Below are 25,661 nucleotides of genomic sequence, written 5' to 3'. Positions count from 1 at the left end.
AAAAAAATAAAAAAATACAAATACAACCATCTGTTGTTTTGTTGTGTTGGTTAGCACTATTTATTGCAGTGAACCATTTCAGTCGTCTATCTGGATCCTTAGGAATACGATAAAATGATTTCCCCTTTGCTTTCCCGTGCCTGTTCTGGCATCCTGGCGCACAGCAGCTGTCCACCATGTTGAAATAGTAAGGTTTGTAAGGTCTAAACAGTCTGATTTTAAATTATTGTTCGACCACTATCGATACCAATGCTACAGCCGCTCTAGCAATCTCCTGATGGCCTGCCAAAATGGCGGAGTTTAGACTGCGTGACGTCAACCTCCGGAGCTCTATAGACAGATTGATGGACGGACGGACGGATGGAAAGATGGATGGAAAGATGGATGGATGGACGGAAAGTTGGATGGATGGACGGATGGAAAGATGGATGGATGGACGCACGGAAAGATGGATGGACGGACGGATGGATAGATGATGGATGGATGGACGACAGATGGATGGACGGACGGACGGATGGATGGATGGATGGGTGGACGGATAGATGGACGGATGCATGGACAGATGGATGGATGGATGGACGGACGGACAGATGGATGGACAGATGGATGAATGGAGGGATGGATGGATGATTGTATTCTCAGACTTTTGGACCCCATAATATGTAAAACACATATTTAATGAGCTCTACTGTACTCACGGTGATATAGCTATTTTTGAAAAAGAGTTTTCTTACCTGTGTCTGATATAGTCAGGTCATGGGTTCGGAAAGAGTTCTGTACGTGGCACAGGGTCAGAGATGTGTGGGCCAGGAGGTGATATTTAGGGCCCCTGAGGACAAAAGTTGATATTGAGGGTCTCTGTGAGCACAATTACAATGTCCAAAGAATGTTTTGAACTTAAAAGAACAAAAGATTCAGTTCTGATTAAACTGCATTCAGAACATTTAGAAATGACAGTAATACATTTTTTTGAGTTGACATACATAAAACAATCAGAAAAGATTAACTTCACTTGAAAAGAATCCAACAACACTGATGTATTTTTAATGAAGTGAAACCTTATAGGGTGAATTTCAAGAAAACATATCCATCCCATCATATTTCATCCCAAAATTTAAAGAAAAAAAAGTAATTATTTAAAATTAGTATATTTTGCATACATTTTACAAGAAAATGAATTGTAGTTTTGCACCATTAAGATTATTAAAATTATTTTCATGACAATGAAGCACAGCTGTCCACCCAAATTCTTAATGGCCCCAGATATTTTACTTTTTAAGTTTGTTTGTAATTTTCATTAAGGTCATTGACGATTCTGTAAAGTAATAAAAAACTTAGTAATAAAAGACTGTAAAATAAATACAAATATTATGATGTATAAATACAATTAAAATAATGAAATAATAAGAATGAAAAGAGATCAATTATTTTAAGTGGTGCTTTAATCTCATGAAAATAGTGTCACAACATATAATTTTTAATGATTAAAAATATTGGGGAAAAAAAATCGTGAAATACAAAAGATGTTTTGAAATATGAAAAATTACCCAGACATGTTATTGACAGGCTTCATGAGATTCACCCTAAAGATATTTAACTGGTTTCAACATCTGTCACCATCCATCTCTTTCTTTTTCTCTGCTTTGCTTTTTTGGCACTCGTCTCAGAGAGACCGAATGTTGAGAAAATAAAAAGATAAGGTGTGTCTGTCTATACTGGCATTCACTTCAGATGCATCTGTTTATGTTTGTATACTGGTTGTGTGAGACTGTTGCCAACACTTTTTTCCCAGAGTCATATATCTGTGTGGTATATGAGTTATTTCTGTAGGCAATGACATATATACTCCTCCCTCACCGTATAGACGGAGCAGGCAGCAGAACCGGTGATACTCCTCCTTCGCCCGATCCGGTTCCACTGCCGTAGGAACTACAGGAAGCTGCTGTCTCCAAAGTTGCCATGAACTTCTTACTGGAGGCACTTCCCAGCCGGCTCAGTCTCCGAGACGAGAAGCCCACACTGAGTTCCTCCTCCACACAGCAGCTGTAGAGCTCCACCCGCAGGTCAAAGCCTGGAGGTATGTCAGTGCTATGAACACACGATATATGATGACTGAGAGGATATTTGACTTATATATATATATATATATATATATATAAAAATAATATATTTGACTATTGATAACTATACAATTTTTTATAACTTATTTTCTACTTTTTTGGTCAGAAACAACTGAATTTAAAGACTACAATAATCAAGCACTATAACTAATAAATGCGACATGATGAGATATTGACAATTTATATGGCATTTTTGGCAAGAAAAAAAGTATTAAAAAAAATAAAAATAAAAAATCAACAAGTGATCCATTCATTTTGAAGATTAATAATAGGAAATAAAAGGAAAAGTATCTCACAATATCACTGGTTCTTCGAAACAGATATCTGTGAGCGTCCTGTCTACTATTACGAGATCCGTATTGTGAATCTCTGTGCCCACCTGCAGCAAACAGAACACGGCACACTGGTGCAGCTCTGAAGAGAGAAAATAGGGACAGAAAACAGAAAATTAGTGAAAAATATCAAAAAAATGACTTATATATTTGTCAAACTCACCTCCTTTGTTTTTGAAATACTCTGAGTCTTTCCACATGAGAGGAATACGAATATCTGAGGACAAGCAAAGTCAAATGAAAAAAAAACCTGACAAATTAAAGTAAATAAACATACATAGAGTGAGTCTTTGTGTGTGTAACCTCACCTGAAATGGCTACTTTTCCAGTACAAGGAAATCGCTCAGACCCACCGTCAGATGACCTAAAACCATTCAATCGGTGGATCAATGGCTCTGTTTCACACATAGCGACAGATATCTATCTATCTATCTATCTATCCACTCTAACTCACAATACAACAATACCCCAACCCAGTAAGTCAGTGATATACCTTCGTCCTGCTTTCTGCATGGCCTGGGCTTCCTTCATGCGCTGCAGCTGGGTCATGAGGGCCAGTATGCGGCTGTTGGATGTGAGGAGAGTCTTGGAAGCCTCCAGTGCCTGCTCTCTCTGAGAACATGCTGCTAAAAGCTTACAGGCCCCTTCTCTGATCCTCACCTCCCTCTCGATCTGTCTCTGAACCTCACAGTCCTGCAGATTGATGGAGAAAGAATAGTCATAACCTTAGACAGTACACCCAGAAACCATTAACTGACCATCTGAGGCATATAAAAAAAAAATAGTGTTTATATATGTAACCCCTCTACCCAGGTCCTACTTGCCCCACTCTGCGCGGGCCTCAAACCCGGGTCTCCGGCGTGGGAGTCGGACGCTCTAACGAGGAGGCTAAAGGCTGCAACCCTAGCGTCAGTCGCTAGAGCATCTCTTGAGATCAGAGGAGTGAGGTTTACTCGCACAGCGACTACTAGTTGGCCTCCGTTACACTCACCCCCCTAAACCTCACTCCCATCCGGATTATTTATTTAATAATTCATTTAATTTTATTATCACGGGAAATGACGCGGACGACGATATGTGAATGTCCATAATTTTGCAAGCAACTGGTGATAAAGAAAAATGCCACGTTGCAATATTGAAAATGAAGGCGAGCTAGTGGATATCACACAAACAATGTGCAAACTTTGCGTGAGAGTTATGCGGGTGAAGAAGTCTCACAAGCCAGTCAATTATTCACTACAGAACAGTTCCTGGCCATAAATATAAGTGGAGCAGATTCTGGGTCTTAGCGCTAGTTTATGATAACCATTTTGTAAACTTTATATTTTAATCGCAAAAGAAACATAAACACAACAGAACTACTGTAGGCCTATATAAAAGCTATTAACATTAGTACGTTTAAATTAAAGAGTTTATACTCTCGTTTACTTGATACGCTACTCCACATAGGAAGAACAGACATGCCAAACAGTTACTGACCTGATGCAGACACATATCTGAAGCGGACTGATACCGTCTTGGTCAGAAGCGAGGTTTACGTGAGGTGTATTTACCTAAAAATAAGCGGGGCAGCCAGAAATCTGCCCCAATGGCTCTCTATGAGAGCACGCTGCAGTTCCATTTTACACCACAGATTTACATAGGAAAGTTGTGGGGCGCTGTAGAGCTGGGGAGGGCTCTGACACCTGCTGCCCTGCTTAGTATCATGAACACATGCCTGCCGAATCCATGCGCTTCATTTTAATATATTCTGCTCACTTTACGACTTAAAATAGTCTAGAAAATCTGAAAAATATTTGTTGTAGAATGCTGAACACATTTATAATTTATTATTAATTCAGTGTATATAGAGGTCTATGTTAGGATGAATATTTTGGTGAGTCTGCCCCACCTGTCCATACAGACGAGCCGCGGCTGCTACAGAAACTGAAAGTAAAAACTAACTGAGCTTTTGGCATCTGTCGCGTATATACGAGATGAATCTAATTTATTTTTCTTAATATTTCTCTTGTGGCCCATAGTGAGAAAAAAATAGTATTTTTCGTGAATCGAGAAGTATTTCGTGTTAAACGAGTTGTTTTTTAAATGAGGAGTATGCTATCTGACTAATCTTTTATTATCCTCATGTGCGTCGGTTATGCGCTATGATAATGCGGGGCAAATGAATTGCAATATTAATTTAATAATAAAAGTAGAATAATAATAAGAAGAATTTAATTTAATAGCCCGCCGCGCCCGTCCGCTATACGCCACTATAGTTTTTATTACCATTTTGAATTAGCTTTTATTTTTATATTTTTAATTTTACTTTAATTTTTAGTAATTACATTGTGTGCTTTTGTCATTTTATTATATATTTTTTTATTTAGCTTTAATTTATTTTTATTTCAGTTTTTATTTATATCCAATTGATCATTTTAGTGCTTTAAATTAATTTTATTTTAGTTCATTGCCAAGGCAACATTTCTAATTTTCATTTAGTTTAAGTTTTATAACTAATATTTATAATTTATTATATTTCAGCTTCATTTCAATGAACAGAAAAGTTTTTAATTATATATATATACATATATATATATATCAGGGTTATTATCGTTAACTTAAAAACATTTCTGTTTTATATGTATATAATATATATTAGTGTGTCAATCGATTAAAAAAATTAACTCGATTAATCACAGAATTTTTTTTCTGTGATTAATCGCGATTAATCGCAATTAAAAACACTTAAGTTTTTATACGTTTTTAATATATTTTATAATGTAATAATTTCATAGTTAATCTCCAAATTAAAACAACTTAAAGAAACAACATAAAGACAGTATATTTTAAATACTTGTTTAATGGCATCTCTTTATGAATAAAGGCCAGATACTAATACTGCTACTGATGTCTCGATGAAATAGATTTTTTCCCCAATTTTAAACATGAATTATAGCCATTCAACATTACAGTGTTATTGAAAGCTACATCATTTTTTTTTTTTTTTTTTTTTTTTTTACATTTATTAGGCTTCAAAAATATAACAACTTTTAATTTAAGTGAACTTAGAACAATCCTTACATAAACCCATAATACATGTCAAATTTAGGCTACCTGTTCCCTTGCCTGTCTAACAAATTGAATAAAGTTACCAAACAGTCTGCACTGCATAATTTAAAGTCTAAATTAAATATAGATTAATCATTATTAAAGCTACAAAAGTTCTTTAGTCAGAGCAGTGAGTAATTTTCTCTTACCTTTGTTCTTTCATTATCTTTAGTGACAGACAGCAATGGTTGCTGTCACTTTAAGAGCTGCCGCTGCTGCACAAGACGCAGATCTCACATGCGTCCCACTTTCTCACAGCTCTTTTTCGTTTTAAGACTTTATTTAACTCAAGAATCAGATAAAAGATAGCAATAAAAAGTGTATAATACAAAAATGAATAAATATTAATAATAATAAAAATTCAGACCTACTTTACTTTTTAAACTCTCTCTTATTCTCCAGAAAATCATCCTCCAGAGCCACACACATTCCGACAGCGCTTTCAGTGGGTTTAAGCTCAGATAAGTCACGATCTACAAGCCCTGATACCCAAAAAGCATGCCTTTTGTCTCATGTAATTATGTTCAGTTAAGGGAAAGTAATCTGTATGGATATTTAGCTTTAGCTCCAAAAAGTGCATCATTCAGTATTTTTTTTTTTTAGAAGTATTTTAATCCATTTGTATAGATTAAATGGGGTTAATTTCGTCACATGCCCAGCTGACTCGAATTACTCACTTGTGGAATTGACCAAAAATGAAACTTGTTAGTTGCATTTGAATAAACTGTCAGTTTGAATATAAATAATATCAATTACTTTCTTATAATGAGTATTTAACATCTTAATAGCTTAATAAAAATAGTTTTCGTTAATTTAATTGAAATAAAGCTGCCTGTAATAAAATAAAATATAAACATCAGATGCAAAAACACTGAAATAAAAAACACAAACTCAATACAGAGAGCTCTGAAAACATTCAGCCAGCTTGAAACACAAAGTCGGCACGAGGAGCTAAATGGTGCTAAAACAAAACCCTCTGTTTGTTTTCTATTTCTGAACTCATTCTTAGTTTATGGTCTGCATATAGTGAGCCAGTAAAATACCTCTTTAATCTGTTCACATCCTCTCAAATGTGACGTAAAGAGCCACAGTTATGTAAGAGCTGAAAGGCAGTGATATAAGGGTGTGTGTTTTATAACTACCACAAATAACTGCATATGGATGTTAATATAAATAAGTAATCTAAGGGTTTATACATCAGATACAAATGAATTGTGCATGAAAAAAGTAATGAAAGGAATTTAATTATTAACTTACACTGTGTCCTCGAACCACAACTGAATATGTGTCAAAGGATCTAAAATAATAATAATAATAATAATAAGATAAAAGATTAGATATTGTGGACAGTTTAAGGGTTGATATGGACTGTAAACTGATCATGTTTGTGCTTCAGGTTGTGCTATGACTGAGAACGATTTCAAACAGCTGGAAACTTCATGCAATCTGAATATAGTGGATTTTGATTCAGGAACATTGACTCTTTTATATTTAAATATGAAATTACTAGACTCAAAGATTAGTTTGATTTATAATGTATTAATAGCACTCATTTTTGACAGAACAGTTCTTAATTGTGCATTTAAAGAAATCTATACAGTGTAGATGAAAATTGTCATCATTTGATGCATTAATGCAAGTGATGCATGCATTGAAAAGATTACACTATTACTTCTTTTCTACTGACTGATACCGGCTTCAAGTTCAAAAGACCTGAAATATCTTGCATAATTTATTAAATGACTGTTATGATGCTTTTATTTTGGAGCTTAAGCTCCTCATTCATTTTCATTATTGACAAGAGTGCTCAAAATATTCTTTAGAAATTCTGCTTTTGGAAGGAAATCCATACAGGTTTAGAGTGACATGACGGTGAGTAAATGAATAGTGAACTATCCCTTTAAGTGTTCAGTTCCACAAAAGCACTCACTGAAGATTGATCTCGGCACTCTTCCAAAGAATAGGACGCGTGTATTCACTCTTAAACGATTTATTCCTGACTAAAAGCATGTTAAATCTTGCTGACGCTTGCTCAATGACTAGCCGCTTTGTTGACAACAAGTATTGTATAGTGACATGAAATTCCCTCAGGGTCATGTCTATGTCTGAGAACGATTTCAAACAGGCTTTTCTCTGTTTCTGATAAATCAAGACAGCAAATTGCCTAATTTTATAACTCCAAAATCCTGCCCAGAAAACTGAAGTAATAAAACTGTCAGTGCCATTGTCTAGTCATAAAGCATGTAATGTCTGGAACATGAAACTAGATGAAAAGTTTTATTGCTCAGAGTACTCAGTTATTGGATAATTTTTCTTTTGGCCAACAGTTAGTTTGAAGAAATAAAAACAGATACAAATGAGACAAGTGTTGCTATAAAATAAGTGTGAATACTAGCATTGCTTAGATAATTTGATCTCTGAGAAATGTTGTATATTGAAATGTTACTTTTCTGAAACTCATAAAACGTGAGATTACTGATGAGGAGAAAAAAAAAACCATTAAAAAGATTCTTAAACATATACAGTAAAGCTATAAAATAAACTAAAATATATTTTAATGCCTTATCAATCAGTCCAGAAAAAAAAAACACTGATTTTACAATAAAATCATAACTCAACAGTATGCTTTGTAAATGGACATATGTATGTGCACAATTCAATGTCAGTAAATACATGATTTAAAGGGATAGTTCTGTCATCATTCACTCACCCTAAAGTTGTTCCAAACAACTGTAGGAGTTTCTTTCTTCTGCTAAACACAAAAGAAGATATTTTGGAAAATGTCGGTAACCAAATGGCTGACGGTTGATTTTTTTCCATACTATGTAAGTCAATGGGGTCCATCAACTGTTTGGATACCCATTCTTCAAAATATCTTCTTCACCAGAAGAAAGAAATTCATACAGGTTTGGAATAACTTGAGGGTTAGTAAATGATAACTTTCATTTTTGGGTAAACTATCCCGAACAATATGACGTAATGCAGTCTGATCCCAAAAGAGGGGACTTCATGTAATACATTTTTACAAAATACAATAATAAACAGCACAATTCAACAGCAAAATCAATGAGACTAAACTGAAATCCAATGGAAACTTTTGGCCTTCATATTCATATAATAATCCTACTGTATGCATACAATTATTTAATTTATTCACTTCTGAAGCATTTTACGAGGTGAAGCTGATGTATATATACAAACTATACCCAAGAACTAACTCCATAAAGTGTACTGGGATATGAATGGGCAATAAAATTTAGCTTTTTCGGTAGTGTTGTGATGAGTTTGTGGTGGATCTGCGACTGCGCAAATGTGGTGCTGCGGTCGCTCACCTGTGCGGAATCCTCCAGCACGCTCAGGCGGAATCGGCCTCTCTTCACCTCCATCTCCATCGCGGATCCGCGGGCCACAGTGGCTCTAGAAGTTTGGTTTCTGCAAAACATTATTGTTCTATGTTGAAAATCCAACTCAATCAACTAACCGAAGCGATCGAGTGATTACTAAGTAAGACTGCTGCTTTAAAATAAAGATAAATCCAGTCCTAAATGTATAAATATGTATCTTAAAGGTGTCATTAGTATATTTGTTCTAAAATCCTGCTGGACATGTTGAAACAACTATGGATAAGTGGGGTGTGTTTTTCCCTTTCCCAAGTTTGTGGCATGGGAGGCGCTTAGAGCTTTGAACACTGAAACAGCGCCACCATTGTCGTGATTTAGTGATTTTAACTCTGAGAGGCTATTAAAAGTTATCCAATAGCACAGACATTGTACTTCCGCCAGGGGGCGTTTGAAGAATCCTCCATTAAAAAGCATTCAAAATTCACGACATTTTTGGATCATTGGAAATATTTGAACGCTAAAACAAATAATCATTTTGAGTTTATTAATTATAAGTATTAATAGCTGACATCTGCAAATCGAAACCCCCACCAACAACCTCTGTAAAATAATTTTTAAAAAATCCTAACGTAGTAAAAACAGACGACCGTGATTGGTCCATCCTAGCCTGCGCTGAGAAAAGTAGCAGTAACCACGTGCTAATAGCTGCTCAATAAGACCGACAAGACTGCCCGTTTGAGTTGAATTACATTGCTATTAATTTACATAAACATTATATATTATGTTATAAATGTACATATTCAGACAGATAGAAAAAAAATACCTGAATTTCAACCTTTAAAACGTACATTTTTATTAACATATTTACAAATACATAAGTAAAACATTTGCTTGAGAACATTTGAATACAAATATGAAGAGCGAATATGAACTGCATAAGCTTTGTGGCTAAAAGCTAAAGATAAAAAAAAAAATGCTACAAAATATGTTGCAAAATGCTAAAATCCAACAGCATGTAGTTGAAAAAAAAGGACAGTGCTTATTTAAAATGGAGGTTTGTTTCAAAGCTGCTCTTTAAAAAAAATATATATATAAATTATAAAGAAAAAAGGTCACTTCCAAAAAAAAAATAAATAAATACTGAAGGGAAAAAAAAAAAAAGAAATATTGCCAAATGTTACAGAAATGGCTGAGAGAAATGAACATGTTGCTAACTGATAACTGGAAATAAAATAAAATGCGGAAGGTTAAGACTAACTATCAAATAATTCACAGTTAAGCTCAGTCGTATTTTAACTTTATATCATGAAGAGTGCAACTGTATCAAAACATGTTTGCTTTACCATAATGTGAATTAATACTTATTTATCCTCAAAAAAAAAAAAAAAAATATATATATATATATATATATATAACGAAAGACATCATTAATATTTCGACAGAGTTACTGAGGTATGTTTTCACTGGATATCTTCAGTTGTGGTTTTTCTTTGTAAAAGTGTCCTGGTAAAAACTTAACATTTTCACATCTATACACTACTGATGTCAAACTATATTTGTCACTGGTTAGTTGGTTGTTCCTGGCTCGTCATTCCATCTTTAAGGCCTCAATCCATGTCTTCTAGTTCATCAACTTCAGTAAAGATGTCACTGAAAAAGTACTTGGAGACACTGGTGGGTTCTTCTTCTGAGTTCTGCTGAGAGATGGAATCCAGTTCTATTAATACAAATATACAAACTGGCTTTAAAAGTACTGGAACATCAGACTGTATGATACCTCAATGACAGATGCAGTGGTGGAAGCAGAGGTCGGTGACAGTCGCTTTACTTTAGGGTTTGTTGCCATGTTAACAGGGCCAGCCGCTATCTGTTTTCTCTCAGGACGTACGGTGTTGACTGCTGGTTTCTGGGGGCCTGGTTTGGCCCCTCGATGAGCTGCTGGTGGTCCTTGTGTACTCTTAGAAGAAATAAAGGACAGGAACCCCTTTGGTCTTCTGCCAGGTCTATAGAAGAACAAAAATAAAACAAATGGATTGTAATGTCAAAATGTCATATTTCTTAGGGATAAAATCAAAGCCAGTATCATTTTTTGTTTATGAGGACCTATTATGCTTTTTTACATTTTCAACTTTCTTTAGTGTGTAATGTTGCTGTTTGAGCATGAAAAAGGTCTGCAAAGTTACAAAGCACAAAGTCACTCCAAAGGGAGCTATTCTTTCTGAAACATGCTCAAAGTAGTTGGCCAATCACAACACACTGGTCCTACTGACCAATCAGAGCACACTGCTCTTTTCAGAAGGAGGGGCTTCATAGAGACAGGAACTAAACAGTGTGTTACTGACAGACTGGGAAACGAGGTGCTGCAATAAATGTAAAATATGTGAAAAATAATGTGTTTTTTTAACATTCAAGCACGAAAACCTATTCCAGGAGACCCCAAAAACAAAATCAAGACTTTCTAAAAGAGCCATTTACCTTGTAAGCGGCCCGCTTGTGGCAATAGGCGTGATTTGACTGACACCTTGCGAGTCTGATCCACTTGCTAACTCAACTGTCTCTTTGCATGGGAGGTCCACCTGTCCCATGATGCCTTGGGAGGGACCCTCTTGAGGATCATTTTCTTGCTGAGGTGAACTGGTCACAGAAAGGTCTGTGTTTGCTTCTCTTTCTGAGGCGGTGTCTGATGTTGAGTTGTCGGTTGTCGAAATGGCAGCAGGCACAGTTTGCTCTGGCTTTGATCTCGTCTCTCGTGTTGAAATGGGTAACGAGGTAGTCTCTTTTAAAGAGAGCTCTGCTGTGTCTTCTTTAGCATGAACACCTCGAGTATTTCTGCTTGAAATGGGGATGGGTTTAACCTGCAGCTTTGCTGAACACAGAAGAAAGAGTTCATTGGTAAAACCCATGCTTTATGTGTTGTCATCTTGATTTGGAAAAACGGACATATATAATTAGAGGATTGTAAGATTTAATAACAATGTGTTAACAGGTAGATAATGTGGAGTGTCAAATAATGATTTTATGCTCACTCCCAAAGTGCGCCCACATAAAGCCGCCTCTCAGTACTAAACTGTGTTCTTTTTCGCTGCTTGTTGCACTTAAACAGTCAAATACACACAAAGCAAGTATTCCCATAAACACAGTCAGTTTTGTTTTAAGTGAACATAAACAGTTGAGAAAGAAAACACGTGTAACAGAATAATGGATCCGAGTGTCAGGTGTTAAAGTGACAGCAGCCTAATATACCTGCTGCTAAATTATGAGATAAGATCGAAAATATCTATATGGCAGTTTTTCCCCATGGTATCGATGTCAAACTTGTGGCCAGTGAAAATGCTGAGTGGCTAGTAACTTTGGAAAACCACTAGCCACAGTGGCTGGTGAGCAAAAAAAGTTAATGTCCACAAGATTTTTTTAAAAGAAATTAATACTTTTATTCAGCAACAAGAAATTTATAATGTTACAAAAGATTTCTATTTCTAATAAATGCTTTTCTTTTGAATTTCTACTCATTAAAGAATACTGAAAAAAAAGTATCATGGTTTTAACAAAAAATATTAAGCAGCACAACTGTTTTCCACATTGATCACCTAATCAGCATATTAGAATGATTTCTGAAGGGTCATGTGACACTGAAGACTGGAGTAATGATGCTGAAAATTCAGCTTTGCATCACAGGAATAAATTACACTTTAAAATATATTATGGTAGGAGATATTTTTTAAATTGTATTAATATTTCACAATATTACTGTTTTTACTGAATAAAATAAATGAAGCTATTAACCATTAACAAATTGGTAGTGTAATTTCTTCTCCCTTACCTCTTCTTGTTCTCTCAGGTAATTTTCTCTTGTTCTCCAGATGTTCCTTCTCATCTTTATTCCTCTCTGCCACAGGGCTTTCCAATAATTCCACTAATAAGACAAAGAAAATGTGCAATGCATGAACAGATGTTACAACATGCTGAAGGATGATAATCTGTACCATATAGATTTATTTTTTAATTATAAAGATTTGTTGAAAATATTCTCACCATGATGTTCTGCCTGACTCTCACCATCGGTACTCTAGGAAGGAAATTACCTCACCATTAGTCACATTTTAGACTATTTATCAAGCATCAATAGTGCTGAAGTCAAGATGTACGCTTTACCTCCTGAGATGTTAAGGCTGGTGTCTTGCGTTTCAGTTCTCTTTTCCTTGATTTGTCCACGTCCCCCCCTCCACTTTTCCTTTCCTCATCCTCTGACACAGGAACTAAAGCATCTGTGATCAGAAGGTGAGATACCTCCCTGCTCTCATTAGCACTGAAATTAAGCAGAACGTGTGGGGGAAAAAAGTAATAAATACAACAGAAAGGTCATGGTGACATTTGCAAGTGAATGAAATCTGGTTTAGACACTGTGAAACTTGAGAACACTGAGAGTCTCACAAAATAAACTTAAATATTCATTCATTTGGTTAACAAATTGTCAACTAGGAGAAACCAGGACAAAACGTTCTCACAACATCTCACATTATATTTATTTATGAGGTGGAGAATTGTCTCAGTGTGTTTTACAGCATCAGATAACAGTTTAAAGCACAGCATACCTTTGACCATGAGAATGCAACTCAGACACCGGTGTCAGTGGGAGAGGCTCTGTCCTAAAGCCCGCCCCCTCATCTACAGTGGGTGGGATTTCAGTGAGAGACAGTATAAACACAGGCTCTTCAGGAATGGGTTCAGAAGATGTCTCTTCTGATTCAATGCTTGATGCAACCTCTTGTGCTGCACTTTGGGAAACATCAGATTCTGTGGTAACTACAGCACCCTCTTTAGGACTTTTAGTGAAAGTGCTCGTGGAAGACTCGGCAACAGGCGGCTTCTCATTTATTACTGCAAGGAAACAAATACAAACATAAAAATTCATATTTGCTTTTGTTTTGAAATGTTTTTTAGTAATTGTTCTGTTTAGGTGAATCTCATGAAACCTCTTAAGAACATAAATGTGATATTTCAAGCCAAAATCAAAACATAAGAAAAATTTAATAAATAAAAATAAGTTAAATAAACTTACTATATGTTGCATAATAAAAATGAAACTGATTTTTATGAAATTTTCAATCATTTTTACATCAATAAAGCACATTTTCAAAATAAACTGTAATGAGAAAAAAATCCATACTGTAATAATTAGAAAAATTATATATTATTAAAATGTTAAAAAAAATGTATACACCATGGTAGTATGTTATACCAAAGTCCCTTTAAGACAAGTAATTTCACTCGGCGGCCATCTTTGAAACGCCTCTCAGGCATTTAAGTGCAGCTCCTATCTCTTTGAATGGGGAAACATCAAATTCTCCAAAGCTTTTTGCCAAGCTTTTGATTCAATTTCATATTTGAAATCACCAATGAAATCTGACAACATCTGTCTCATAAATTTTTTTTCTAAACGCTCGAATCATGACAAAAAAATGGTCTTTTTCAGGCTGGATCAAGCTAATGCGCATGTGCATTCCTAAACGTGTATCATTTCGGTGGCGCGCGTCTGACTGTTTCTATAGGAACCGAAGCTTCTAACGGCCGCTGCAGTGACGCAATGACTTTACCAATCGACAATCGGCTCTTATTTTTGAAGGCGGGACTTATTCCGCCATATTGCGCGTTGCACTTTCTCCCATTCAAAACAGTATGAGTGACACGTCTTGTGTTATTCTATAGTCTTTGATTATACTGCATTTAATCTCTGCTTGTTTTTTTTTTTTTTTTTTTTTTTAAATGTACCTATTACAGTTACAAAAATTAGATTTTTCTAACTATGCAAAATATAATATGTATAAAATATAAATATAATATTTTGTGACAGTCACCTGTTTAGAGCCATTTCACATTTTATATAATAGTGGCTGGGTTTGAATTGTCGTACCTGTTTTGTTTTGTGTCTGTGTGCGAGTGTGTCTGGATGTCTGAGTCAGGTTTGGTTTAGGTTTGGGTCCGCGATGCCTCCTGACAGGTTTAGTGGGCTCATCTGATGTGTTCTGAGACTCACTCACACTGAAACACACAACATACAGACATTATTTCAGACTACTCATTTTTTAGACACATGAATATCAGTCTCAAGTTATGGGATCTGAACCACCGCCATTGCAAAGCGTTCATTTTTAGCTATTCAAGGAAAGTTGAATCACAAAAGATCATTGACCAACAGTATCAGTAAAAATAAATGAATTAAAAATAAATAAATAAATGGTTCATATACTACAATTTTATTACCTATTAGTCAGTTGCGGTTCTCTTGTCTCCTCTTGTTCTTTCACTTTTTCCTCTGTGATTATTTCATCATTCTTTCTCTTCAGAGATGAGACAGATCCATTATCTTCTTTAGTCACCCTTTCAGGAACAACATTGGGACTTTCAGATGATTTTTGCGGCTGTAGTACCTCAGGGTAAGTAGAAGAGACTGACCGGTGATCCACAGGAACTGAATCTTCTTCCATGGGTTGTGTTGCATTTTTATCCTTTTCTCTGACAAATGGAACCTTAGAGGTCTCCACAGAATCTGTAACAAGTTCTGGACAGATTTGCTGCTGCGGAGCTTGTCTGGTTCTCAGACCTTGACCAATATTGGGTTTGGGCTTAGAGAAACGGCCTCTTTTAGGTGGTGGAACACTAGTGGAACAAGCCAAATCCTGTGTCTCATGTTGAATGGGTCCAAGATGAGCATCAGTTGTCTGTGATTTGATTGGCTCCTCATATGAGGTAGGGGTTTCTTCAGCAGAAAGTTCTGGAATATGCGTTTCACAGCTTGAAAGTTCAATATCATCTTTCGTCTCCGTCTCGCAACTTACAGAAGGACAGGACATGATGGCTGTTTCTGTGATAACTTCCTCATGGACGACCTCTTCATGTACAATGCTTGACTGTCCAACAATATCATTTTCACCTGAAAAAGATTTAATTCAATCAATCTTCTGATGAAGATTTCAAATTTGAGTGCCCATTTGGATTGAGGTAAATAAGAGGGTTGCATTATGAAGCTATTCTTACCTGTACAGGATATTTCGGATGTATGGGTCATCTGAGCTGAGTTCCCGATGGTCAGAAGAGTCTGGGCAGCTTCATTGTTGATCTCCTTACATACTGAAAGAAAGATGTATAAATGATGAATTACCAGAATACTAAAGCTTTTGGGTAAAAGGCTTGCATTAAAAGTTTAGTTGATTACATCATACGCTGCCCGGCCCAAAAAAAAAGTCACAGTTTGGATTTTAGTAGGCAAATACTTAAGAATCTATGAATGGATCATTATTACAGTGATTATTATTTTTCTAGCATGTTATATGTTTGGCAACAATTCTTTTAACCCTAACTGATGGAGTGTGTAGCTTTTCATTTCTTAAACAACCATGTAGGAAGACGCATCATGGCCATATTCCAGTTTGATAATGTCAAGATTCACCAGGGTTAAAATTGTGAAAGAATGGTTCAGAGAGCATGAAAAATCATTTTCACACATGAATTGGCACCTCTGAGTCCAGACCTTAATTTCATTGAAAGTCTCTGGGATGTGCTGGAGGAGACTTTACAGAGTGCTCACCTCTTGCATTGTCAATACAAGATCTTGACCAAAACATGATGCACCTCTCGATGGAAATAAATGTTGTGATGTTATTTCCATCAAGAGGTGCATCAATACTAAGAAATTCAAAAACTACTGGAAAAAATAATGATATCATTTATAATATCATTTATGATACTATATATATATTAGAGTATACAGTATAATATATTATAATATCATAGTATAGTATATTAATTATATTATCATTTAAATAATTTATACAATTTTAAAACATCACACATTTAAAGATTTTTTATTGTTTTTATTATTATTATTTGAACAAATATGTAAATTGTAATAAAACAAATATATCCTAAATGAATAAATGTATCCCAAATTATTTTTTTTTATCCAAATAGTTTTCAGTTTATTTTTTGACTAATTTTATAATTATTTTTATTATATAAACAATATGTATTATATAAACAACTGTAAATTTACGTGAAACAAATATATTTTTTTCATCCAAACAGAAAATAAGGCTTGTATCTGTGCTTTTTTCCCCAATTTGATGTTAGAATTGTTTTATTATTATTTGAACAATTGTGTGAATTGAAATTATAGACAAATTTATCAAATAAATTAATTAATTTATCTAAACAGAAATCTAGGCCAGTATCTGTGCATTTTTGCCCACATAATTCGATGTTGTGAAATAAACTTTCATTGCTTACAAGAGACCTTTTTGAATAAATATGATTACTAGACATAAATGCTTGGTTAATCTAGATAATAACTCATGTGGTAGCTTATTCAGTTACATTATTTGTTTCTCCATGTTTGCTGGTGGTAGGAAAGCTTAAGAGAGTTTCACCTTACCTTCCATGTGGTCTGGGTCAAGAAACTCAATGACATCCTTAAAAACAAATCAGACACAAATTAGTACCATCTGCTACAAAAACCAAAACAATTCCAAAGTAAAGAAACTAGATTCAGCTGACAACAAATGAACTGTGTTTATGATGGACACCACAACAGTAAACAGATCTGACAAGGGACATAGATGACGCTGGGGAGACTTACAGCAAGCAGGTCCAACTGGTGTTCATAAGAGACAGGGCCAGCGGGCAATGCCGCCTGCTCACATGACATCTCGGGGGAAAAAACATTCTGGGATGTGCCCAGGATATCAGGCACATTCACAGAAATGTCCAGCTGGGAGCCAATGTGAATGAGTGACAGAAAAAAAAGGGGAAAGACAATGAAAGGTAGGAAGGTTATGAGTTTTTGATATGACATGCAGAAATGAATATGAACAAAATGGTGAAACAAAACTGAACATAATTTTGGTCAGAAACATATTCTAAGCAAGTGCATGAATGTAAGCACTTCCATATTGTGTTATTTTATATGTGTACTTTTTAGCAAAATAAAAATTGTAGTAATATAAAATTCTGTAATTTTTCCAAGAATACTGTGGCACCTTGGGGGTTGCCAGACACCCCTGGCGTAAAATATGTTTCTGGTCTTATTTTATGAAAACTAACCATAACAACATAATTTATGCAGAAAAAAAAGAAAAACATCAGACTCAAGCAGGGGAGTTTATGAACAGAGCAAGCCACACTGATGGCAATAATATGTGATGAAGGGGGTTCCACTAAGGTCCTTTATGGTATGATAATACATAAACACACCTCTTCCATGGTTTCTACCACCTCTGAATTAACAGGCAGTAGAGGTCGTAGACTCATTGGCACAAATGCCTGGTTTTCCTCTTCAGAGTTTGAAGGAAAGTCCACCTGGCTCAGGACACAATCTTCTACGTCCTCATCCTCCTCCTCATCATCTTCAGTTCCAGAGGCCAGTAAGGTCACCAATCTAGATTTCCCCCTCCTTTGCATGCCCTGTTTCAATGTGGGGCCTGGTTTTAATTTATCCCTCCGGGCGGGTGCCTTGATGCCCTGATTACAAATTTTGGAAGACACAGGAGGTTCAGAGAGCTCTTCCTCATCTTCCTCTTCCTCTTCCTCTGCCGCTGCCTGCATCACATGCTGAGAGAGCTTAGGGATCCTTCCTGACCTAAATAAAAGAGAAATAATAATTAGCATGACTACTTAAACTGAAAACAAGACCACAGAACAATGCCTAAAAAAATAATGATCATCAAAAATAAAATAAGTTGATTCACACATCCATCTAGAGCTGCACGATTTTTTGTTTAAAATAGAGATACAAAATAGCATGTAATTCACTAGAGGTTCTGACAAAATGTTAATTGCTGCAGTCTATTAAAAAATATTTAATTAATTAGAATTTTTTTTTAAATCAGTCTGAATGAATGATTCACTGACTCATAAAGACTTCACTTGTTTCATTGCTGAGTACCTTATGAGCACCTGCCGAGATCTTGATAATTTTTAAAAAAAATTTGAGTTGCTGGCTTGAATGGGGTATGTGCGGTTAAACAAGCTGATTTGGCAATGTATCTAAAGTTGGTGAGGAAAACCAGGAATAAGTTTGTGTGGGTGTTTGCATCAAGATCGCGATGTTTTAACGATTAAACGTGCAGCTCTACATCCATCATAATAATGATCAAATGATTCTGAATCTATTCACAATTGTATCCGCATTGCAGTGTTGTTATTGTTAATTAAAACTAAAACTATTCAAAATCATTTTCGTTCATTAAAGTAATGCTGCAATAAAATAACATAAATATTAGATGAACAATTAAGCTGAAGAAATCTTGCCTAATTGCAAAGTTCAAGCTGAAGTACTAAATTTATTGAAACTAAACTGAAATTTCAAGCTAAATAGAAATGCAAAAAAACTAATAAAAATGAAAAACACACATTAAAAAATTACTAAAGCAAAAATTTAAATAAGCTAATTCAAAATATAAATAAATACTATAATAGTATATAAATAACACAAGAAAAAAACAACAACAACATACAAATTGCATTGAGAACCCTAACCAGGTTATGATTGAAATCGTCTAAATATTCAAGCTTACCTGGTTGGTTTATTAAATATCTGTTCATGTACAGTACTCAGATCAGGTTCTTCCTCCAAATCTTCCAATTCAAGGAGAACTTTAGACCTCCTCTTCTCCTTCTCTTGTAATAAATCTGAAGGCACCTAAAAAGAGTGAATTATACAATTATGTCAGATAAAATAGACTATTCTGTACAGTAATACACACGTAAAATTTGTGGAATCTCACATTAAACAGCTGAAAATGTTACCTTGGGGGACCTGTCCATTTTACTCTCCTGCCCAGGCTCCGGGCGCCTGTTCCCCCATCTGCGGCTGAGATTCGGGATCGGTCTCTGAGGTCGACCCTTGAGCTGAGCCGGTTTAATAGCTGGACTCTTGTTTATGTTCTCTGATGAGTCAGATTCCTTTAACCTGCTAGAATGAGAATCATTTTCAGCCCCCAAATGGTCTCATCATAACATAATAAATTACAGTAAAGTCAGTAATTTTTTTTTTTTTTTATAGAAATTAATACTTCATTGTGAAAGGATCCTTTAAACTGATCCACAGTGACAGTAAAGACATTTATAATGTTACAGAAGAGTTTTATTTCAAATTTGTTCTTTAATAATTTCTATTCATCAAGAATCCTGAAAGAAAATCAGTTTCCACTAAAATATTAAGCAGCACAACTTTTCACTCTTTCAAAATTGATAATAAAAAAAAGGTTTCTTGAGCACAAAATCAGCATGTTAGAATGACCCTAAACTTTTGAATGGTAGTGTACACGTCACCTTTACTTGGTAAAAAATGACTAAACGCATCTTTAAATGTAATGATGCAAGATATCTGTAAGGATTCAATCATATAATTTGATTAATTCTTACCTGTCATCTTGTGACTGACCATCAGAAGTGGCATTTTCACAGTCCTCAGATTCATCTATTGCAGCTACAAACCATGAATATACATCAAATGTTTTAAAAAAAATTCAATAATCAATAAAATGAAAAATTCTATAATAATAATGATAATATGAAAAACAATCTACAAAAGACAGGCAGTAAGTTTCACTATTCATAGGCTGTTATTTCAATCTAAAGATATGCTTTGAACCAATTTAAGATATTCTTCAGAAATTTGAGACTATTACAGAACAACAAAAATGAAAAATATTTCCCATTGTTCCTTCTTAAATCATACCCTCTCCATTCATCCTATTGATTCTCCTCTGTGGAGTATTCACCCCTCTTCCCCTGCGTTTCTTTGAAGTGGTATCACTTCCTCCATCATTTGAGAGGTCCTCATTCTCCTTTTCTCCTGCAACCACATCACTGTCCGAATCCTCTGAAGTGTCCATTTCCTTTCTTTTAGCCGCTGTATCAGAAAAACGTGCAAGTGTGCGTGAGAATTTGTCCAAAAAACTGTGAATCTTAAACAGATAGACAGATTGAAAGTTAAAAGCAACCGACCTCTCACTTTCCTTTGGACTCTACCCTGTGCTTTAGCCAACTTGATGAGCTCTTTGTTTTTGTTTTTCTTGCTTTCCTCGTCTTTTAGGACCTGCTCCATTAATTTTTTGAAGAAATCTAGATCTAGACGTCGTTTCTCCTCTGAAAATGTACATCAGTTTACTTCATTTTCAACCATCTTTCTTAATACTTAATTCCATAAGGAATCAATTTCATTTGCCTTTTAAAATGCTGGTCTAAGGTGGTAGGAACTGCTAAAGGTCACTTACTGAAAGCTTTATCTATTCTCCATGAGTTATTTTTCTCCTCTTTCTTGAACTTGTTCTGAGGGAGTAAGAGAACACCAAAGAGGATGGTTATTGAGGCTTTTGAAGATGAGCTTGTATTTTTAATATTAAATTTTTGAACCGCAAACTTTTGGACAATAGTATGAAATCAACAATCAAGCATACAATCAAATGAAATCAATCAAATATCAAGCATACAAGTGTTTTATGATATGCATACAAAAGGGCAAAACACAATATTGTGACCACCTTAATCTCCAATCGACCTCTGTGTGGAAACAGCTGACCAATCATGGAGAAGTCCGTCCCCACCATGCTGATGGCCAAGTAAAACATTTCAGTCTCTGAAAAAGTCATAAAAATCCTATATAAATGAACTGTACAACACACTTTAAATCAAGAGGTGAACTGTGATTAACTTCCGACCTCCATTGGACCAGGGTTTGGTGTAGGTGCCCTTCCTAAAGCTGGAGTAAGTGGTGGTGGAGCCACGTTCAAATATAGGATCTCTGTCTTCTGCCGGATTGGGCCCGTTTGCCCTTGACACCTGGACTGTTAAACTACACACCCACACAACAGAACAAAAAGCATTTTAACACTGGAAATATTATACTCTTCACCGTCACTTCTACTAAAATAATTCTGGACTACATTTCTCTATGAGCAACAGCTCAGGATAAAAAGGAACGTCACTGACCTCTCCTCGTCTATAATCAGAGAGCCATCCTCCGCCACCTTCACCCTGGGCACTAGCAGAGGTTCTTCCTCTAAAGGCTGAGTTTCTTCCACTCGCTCCTCATCTTCCTCATGACCAACATCTTCTAGTACTGTCTCCTGAACTGATGGAGCAGCTGGGGTCTTAGAAGAACTGAAGAGAAACAAGAAGTTCTGATGAGTGTTTAAACCTTATACAGTATTTTTAATAAAGTGTTTAAGTCTGCAAAGTTGAAACGAGTCGTCAGTAATTCCAGTCTTACATCCTGCATGAACCTACATGTAAACCTACTGTAGGAGACATCCAAAACAAAATTAGGAGCCTTTAAAATAGCATAATAGGGGAACTTTATCTATAATAATAATACTAATACAAGGCTTACGTTGGTGTAGGAGAGTCATCTAATTCTGTATCTGATGCTTTCTGCTCTTCTTCTGTGAAAGACCTGTAAAGAAAACCAAGGCATTGAAAACTAGAAAACAGAGGTTTGTCATAATTGCTGCACACCCCGTTACATGCATCACAAATCCAATATCAACACTTCCGTTCACATGGACTTCCAAAACACACACACAGGAATTAAGAGCGGCACGTACTTCATCGGGTTGGAAACAGGCAGGTAATAGATCAGCTCTCTCATGGTCATTTTGGTGTGATCTTTAGGCGTCTTGCGTTCTTTGATTCCCATCTTGGGTTTCTTCTTGTCTTCCTAGATTCAAGTGTCGATGGAGAGGAGCATATTAAAAAGCATTGAAATAATTCTCTTAGGAATTCCACATAAAGTGACAGTCCCAACATATGCCAGGATGAAACGGCACTGATTAAATTGTGAAATTGAAACTTTAATTGGTCAGTAAAGTTTCCTAAAGACCATGGGCAACAGGTTAACTTCTTTCTTCGAAATGGTCAAACCAGTTCAGAAATATGTATAAAAGTGACTGGAAGCAATTTGAGCTACAGAAACCATTTCCAAAGTTGAGAAGAGAACCATATGCAAATTGAAATTACGAATAAGAGTTCAACTTCTTATATGGGATTTTACATATTTTATGAAAATATCCATTACCATTCAAAGGTTTGGAGTCAGTAAGATTTGAATACTTGATTTGAATACTTTGGAGTCAGTAAGATTTGAAAAAAAAAGTAATGAATACTTCTATCCAGCAAAGATGCATTAAATTGATCAAAAGTTACAATCAAGACTTTATATTTTTACAAAAGATTTCTATTTCAAATAATCATTTTATCAAAGAATCATGAAAGAAAATTTAATCACAAAAATACTAAGCAGCACAACATTTCAAGTTTTCAACACTGTTTCTTGAGCAGCAAATCAGCATATTAAAATGATTTCTGAATGATCATGTGACACTTGAAGACTGGAGTAATGATGCTGAAAATTCAGCTTTGACATTACAGGAATAAATTACATTTTAAAAATATATTAAAATACAAAGCAGTTATTTTCAATTGTAATAATATTTCACAATATCACTGCTTTTACTGTATATTTGTTTAAATAAGTGCAGCCTTGGTAAGCATAATAAGAGACTTTGAGAACCACCTTTGTTCTTTGTACACAACAAAAAACAAACTAATGTAAAGCACATACACACCTTGTCTTTGTTCATTTCTTTTTTAAGAAGCTCCCGAAGTTTCCGTGCCTGAGCTAACTTCACCATGTCTGCTGGGTCGTTCAGAGTTTTCAAAGATTTGAGAATTTTCAATGGCGACTGAAGTTTTTTAATTCTTTCTCTTAACAGATCAGTTTGGCTTTGCCCTGGAGGTGGCCCAGAATCACTCTCCTGTTGTACTACAATGTCTTCCACATTAGAAGGAACCGGACACTCTGGAGGGTTTTCATGAACCAAAACAGCATCAGGTTTGGAAGTTCTAAGGGGATGTTGGGACTCTCCTTGCTGGGCGGTCAATGGTACAACAGTGTCTTCCAATTCCCGATCCACTTGAGTATCCGTCTTTCGGTCATTCTGCAGTGGGGCTGCAGGGATGGGCTGTACTTTAGCCTGTCTGCCCCCTCCAGAAGGTCTCCGTCTTCCAGGAACCCTGGGGTTGTGGACAGGCTCAGGTATCTGAAGGGAAGACTCTGCAGTGGGGGTTGATGTTTCAGGGTCACTGGGTGTTATTTGTTTTACAGGGGACTTGGATGGGGATTTAGGAGTCCTAGAGGAGGCTGGGGAAGCTCGTGGTTTGGCTAAGTTGGGCAGAGCTGTGAAGCGTTTCCTCCTCTGAGGACCAGAAGTCACAGAGGTGCTTTTTGAATCCTGGGCATCAGAATTTTTAGATGCTGCATCCCTGTTGTGAAGCAAAGAATCAGTGATAAAACAGGAACTCTCTATTGCATAAAGTAATAACCTAACAATAACACTTACTAGTAGTAACCTAACAAAAAGAAAATTCTGTGGAACATCAAAATTCTTAAAGCAGCTTTAGCAGTATTCTATGATAATTGCTACAACTAAAATTCATCGTCTCTAATTAGTAATTATTAGACATGCCATTATTATGACCTAATATTAATTGACAACTTAATGGAATATTTGAACCTTAAGTCTTTACTCCAATTAAATGATTCTTAAAGTTTAAAAAAATTCAAATTTACAAAATTCTTTAATAAATGTAATAAGATATTTATTAGACTGAAGGTTCAGACTCACTCTCCATGGCTAATGGCCTCCAACTGGTTACTAGGGCTGCTGCTCTGAGAGGCTTCCTCATTAGTCCGCTCCAATGCTGCTATAGGTGGGTCAGTCTTCAACTTCTCAGCCATGACCTCTGACCCCTCAGATGGAGCAGAGTCAGCAGGACCCTGGGGAGGCTGAACATTATCTCGAGAAGCTGTCAGAGTTCGGCCTGTGGGCTTCACATTGGGCCGGATGCTAATTCTCGATCTGCGCATCATCTTTCTCTGTTTAGACGGAAAAGATATATATAAATTAATGTTATTATATATATTATTATATATTATATAATAATTTTATAATATCTCATTAGAAGTATACTCAGAGGTATACTCATTGCATACTCATGCTAATTCTCGATCTGTGCATCATCTTTTTCTGTGTAATAGTTTTATGATATTAATATTATAATTTACAGTAACACATTAGTACAGTTCATTAGAAGTATACTGTCATGTAAGCTAAAATCTACATTCAGTTTGACAGTTGAGGGTGGTCATTAAGTCCAAATTCAATTAAATGTAATACACTCATGTGTCTCAATGGGTAATAATCAAAAACTAACAAACGTCTATGTGACAACTGCACACAGTGATGTTTACAGCATTTCTGTTCTCATTGCATCAGAATAATTCTTTCCCATACTTTTATATACTGCTTTTCAGTAGTCATTGCGATTCACAAATATTTAATTTCCAGCTCCTCGAAACAAATGGCTCTTTGATTTTCTACAAATTTTTGAATTGTTTTTTTTTTTCGAGTGGCCATTGAGAGGGTCCTGTCCAACAATGTCCATTAACACATGCTGGTCGGTTTATTAGAAATAACATTGCTTTTTACAACATTACTATAAGTTTACATCTTTGGCAATTTCATAATCTTACTTTATTTGGAGGTCCAGGGTGATTTTATTGTAAAAAATCTTCAGCGGCTCACGTCCTCCATGCTTGCTATTTGTTACTGGGCATGCGCCATATTGCGTACTGATACCCGGAACGAACGTTTCTTCTCCTGACCTGCCGTTCCACCCGGATGATTTTCACAAGCGGACACGTTCCTGTACATGCTGTTTAT

The 25,661-nt window shown here is 35.6% G+C and overlaps 2 protein-coding genes across 6 annotated transcripts in view; both read right to left on the bottom strand.

Moving 5' to 3' along the window:
* LOC127524501 (rhotekin-like) overlaps window positions 1–9,223 on the bottom strand; it is a 38,671-nt gene extending 29,448 nt beyond the window's left edge. The window contains exons 1-7 of one of the 2 annotated variants that reach the window (XM_051916033.1): window positions 8,875–9,223; window positions 2,946–3,145; window positions 2,761–2,816; window positions 2,616–2,669; window positions 2,417–2,534; window positions 1,858–2,088; window positions 735–829 (exon numbers count right to left, since the gene is read on the bottom strand). In XM_051916033.1, the coding sequence (XP_051771993.1) occupies window positions 735–829; window positions 1,858–2,088; window positions 2,417–2,534; window positions 2,616–2,669; window positions 2,761–2,816; window positions 2,946–3,145; window positions 8,875–8,985 (865 nt within the window). In that variant the 5' untranslated portion in view covers window positions 8,986–9,223. The remainder of the gene's footprint in view (window positions 1–734; window positions 830–1,857; window positions 2,089–2,416; window positions 2,535–2,615; window positions 2,670–2,760; window positions 2,817–2,945; window positions 3,146–8,874) is intronic. The other variant, XM_051916032.1, reaches the window with a different exon arrangement.
* Window positions 9,224–9,711: 488 nt separating this feature from the next.
* LOC127524497 (transcription factor TFIIIB component B'' homolog) lies at window positions 9,712–25,619 on the bottom strand. Of its 4 annotated transcripts, none has more exons than XM_051916024.1 (27): window positions 25,472–25,619; window positions 24,564–24,814; window positions 23,505–24,201; window positions 22,485–22,597; window positions 22,271–22,333; window positions 21,871–22,041; window positions 21,600–21,733; window positions 21,423–21,517; window positions 21,156–21,210; window positions 20,887–21,027; window positions 20,618–20,791; window positions 20,302–20,365; window positions 19,684–19,849; window positions 19,452–19,576; window positions 18,130–18,514; window positions 17,516–17,647; window positions 17,312–17,348; window positions 15,919–16,011; window positions 15,145–15,814; window positions 14,795–14,922; window positions 13,476–13,761; window positions 13,036–13,189; window positions 12,916–12,949; window positions 12,704–12,796; window positions 11,359–11,749; window positions 10,661–10,886; window positions 9,712–10,580 (listed from the first exon to the last, which is right to left on the bottom strand). In XM_051916024.1, exons 2-27 carry the CDS (start codon window positions 24,806–24,808, stop codon window positions 10,491–10,493), a joined length of 4,962 nt encoding a protein of 1,653 aa, XP_051771984.1. In that variant the 5' UTR covers window positions 24,809–24,814; window positions 25,472–25,619; the 3' UTR covers window positions 9,712–10,490. The 4 variants fall into 4 exon arrangements, with proteins under 4 accessions (XP_051771984.1, XP_051771986.1, XP_051771985.1 ...); XM_051916026.1 differs by having other exon boundaries at window positions 9,712–10,577; XM_051916025.1 differs by having other exon boundaries at window positions 19,684–19,846.
* Window positions 25,620–25,661: the final 42 nt, after the last annotated feature.

Source organism: Ctenopharyngodon idella, chromosome 13 (assembly GCF_019924925.1).
Source record: "Ctenopharyngodon idella isolate HZGC_01 chromosome 13, HZGC01, whole genome shotgun sequence".
Classification (NCBI taxonomy): Eukaryota; Metazoa; Chordata; class Actinopteri; order Cypriniformes; family Xenocyprididae; genus Ctenopharyngodon; species Ctenopharyngodon idella.
This window is presented reverse-complemented; position numbering and strand designations above follow the sequence as displayed.

Coding starts and splice junctions, on each gene's coding strand:
- LOC127524497 (XM_051916024.1), bottom strand. CDS start 24,808: ATGATGCGCAGATCGAGAATTAGCATCCGGCCCAATGTGAAGCCCACA. Junction 21,211..21,422: donor GAGGTCGATTGGAGATTAAG/GTGGTCACAATA, acceptor TTACTCCCTCAG/AACAAGTTCAAGAAAGAGGA. Junction 10,887..11,358: donor ACAAGCGGGCCGCTTACAAG/GTAAATGGCTCT, acceptor GTTCTTCTATAG/ACCTGGCAGAAGACCAAAGG.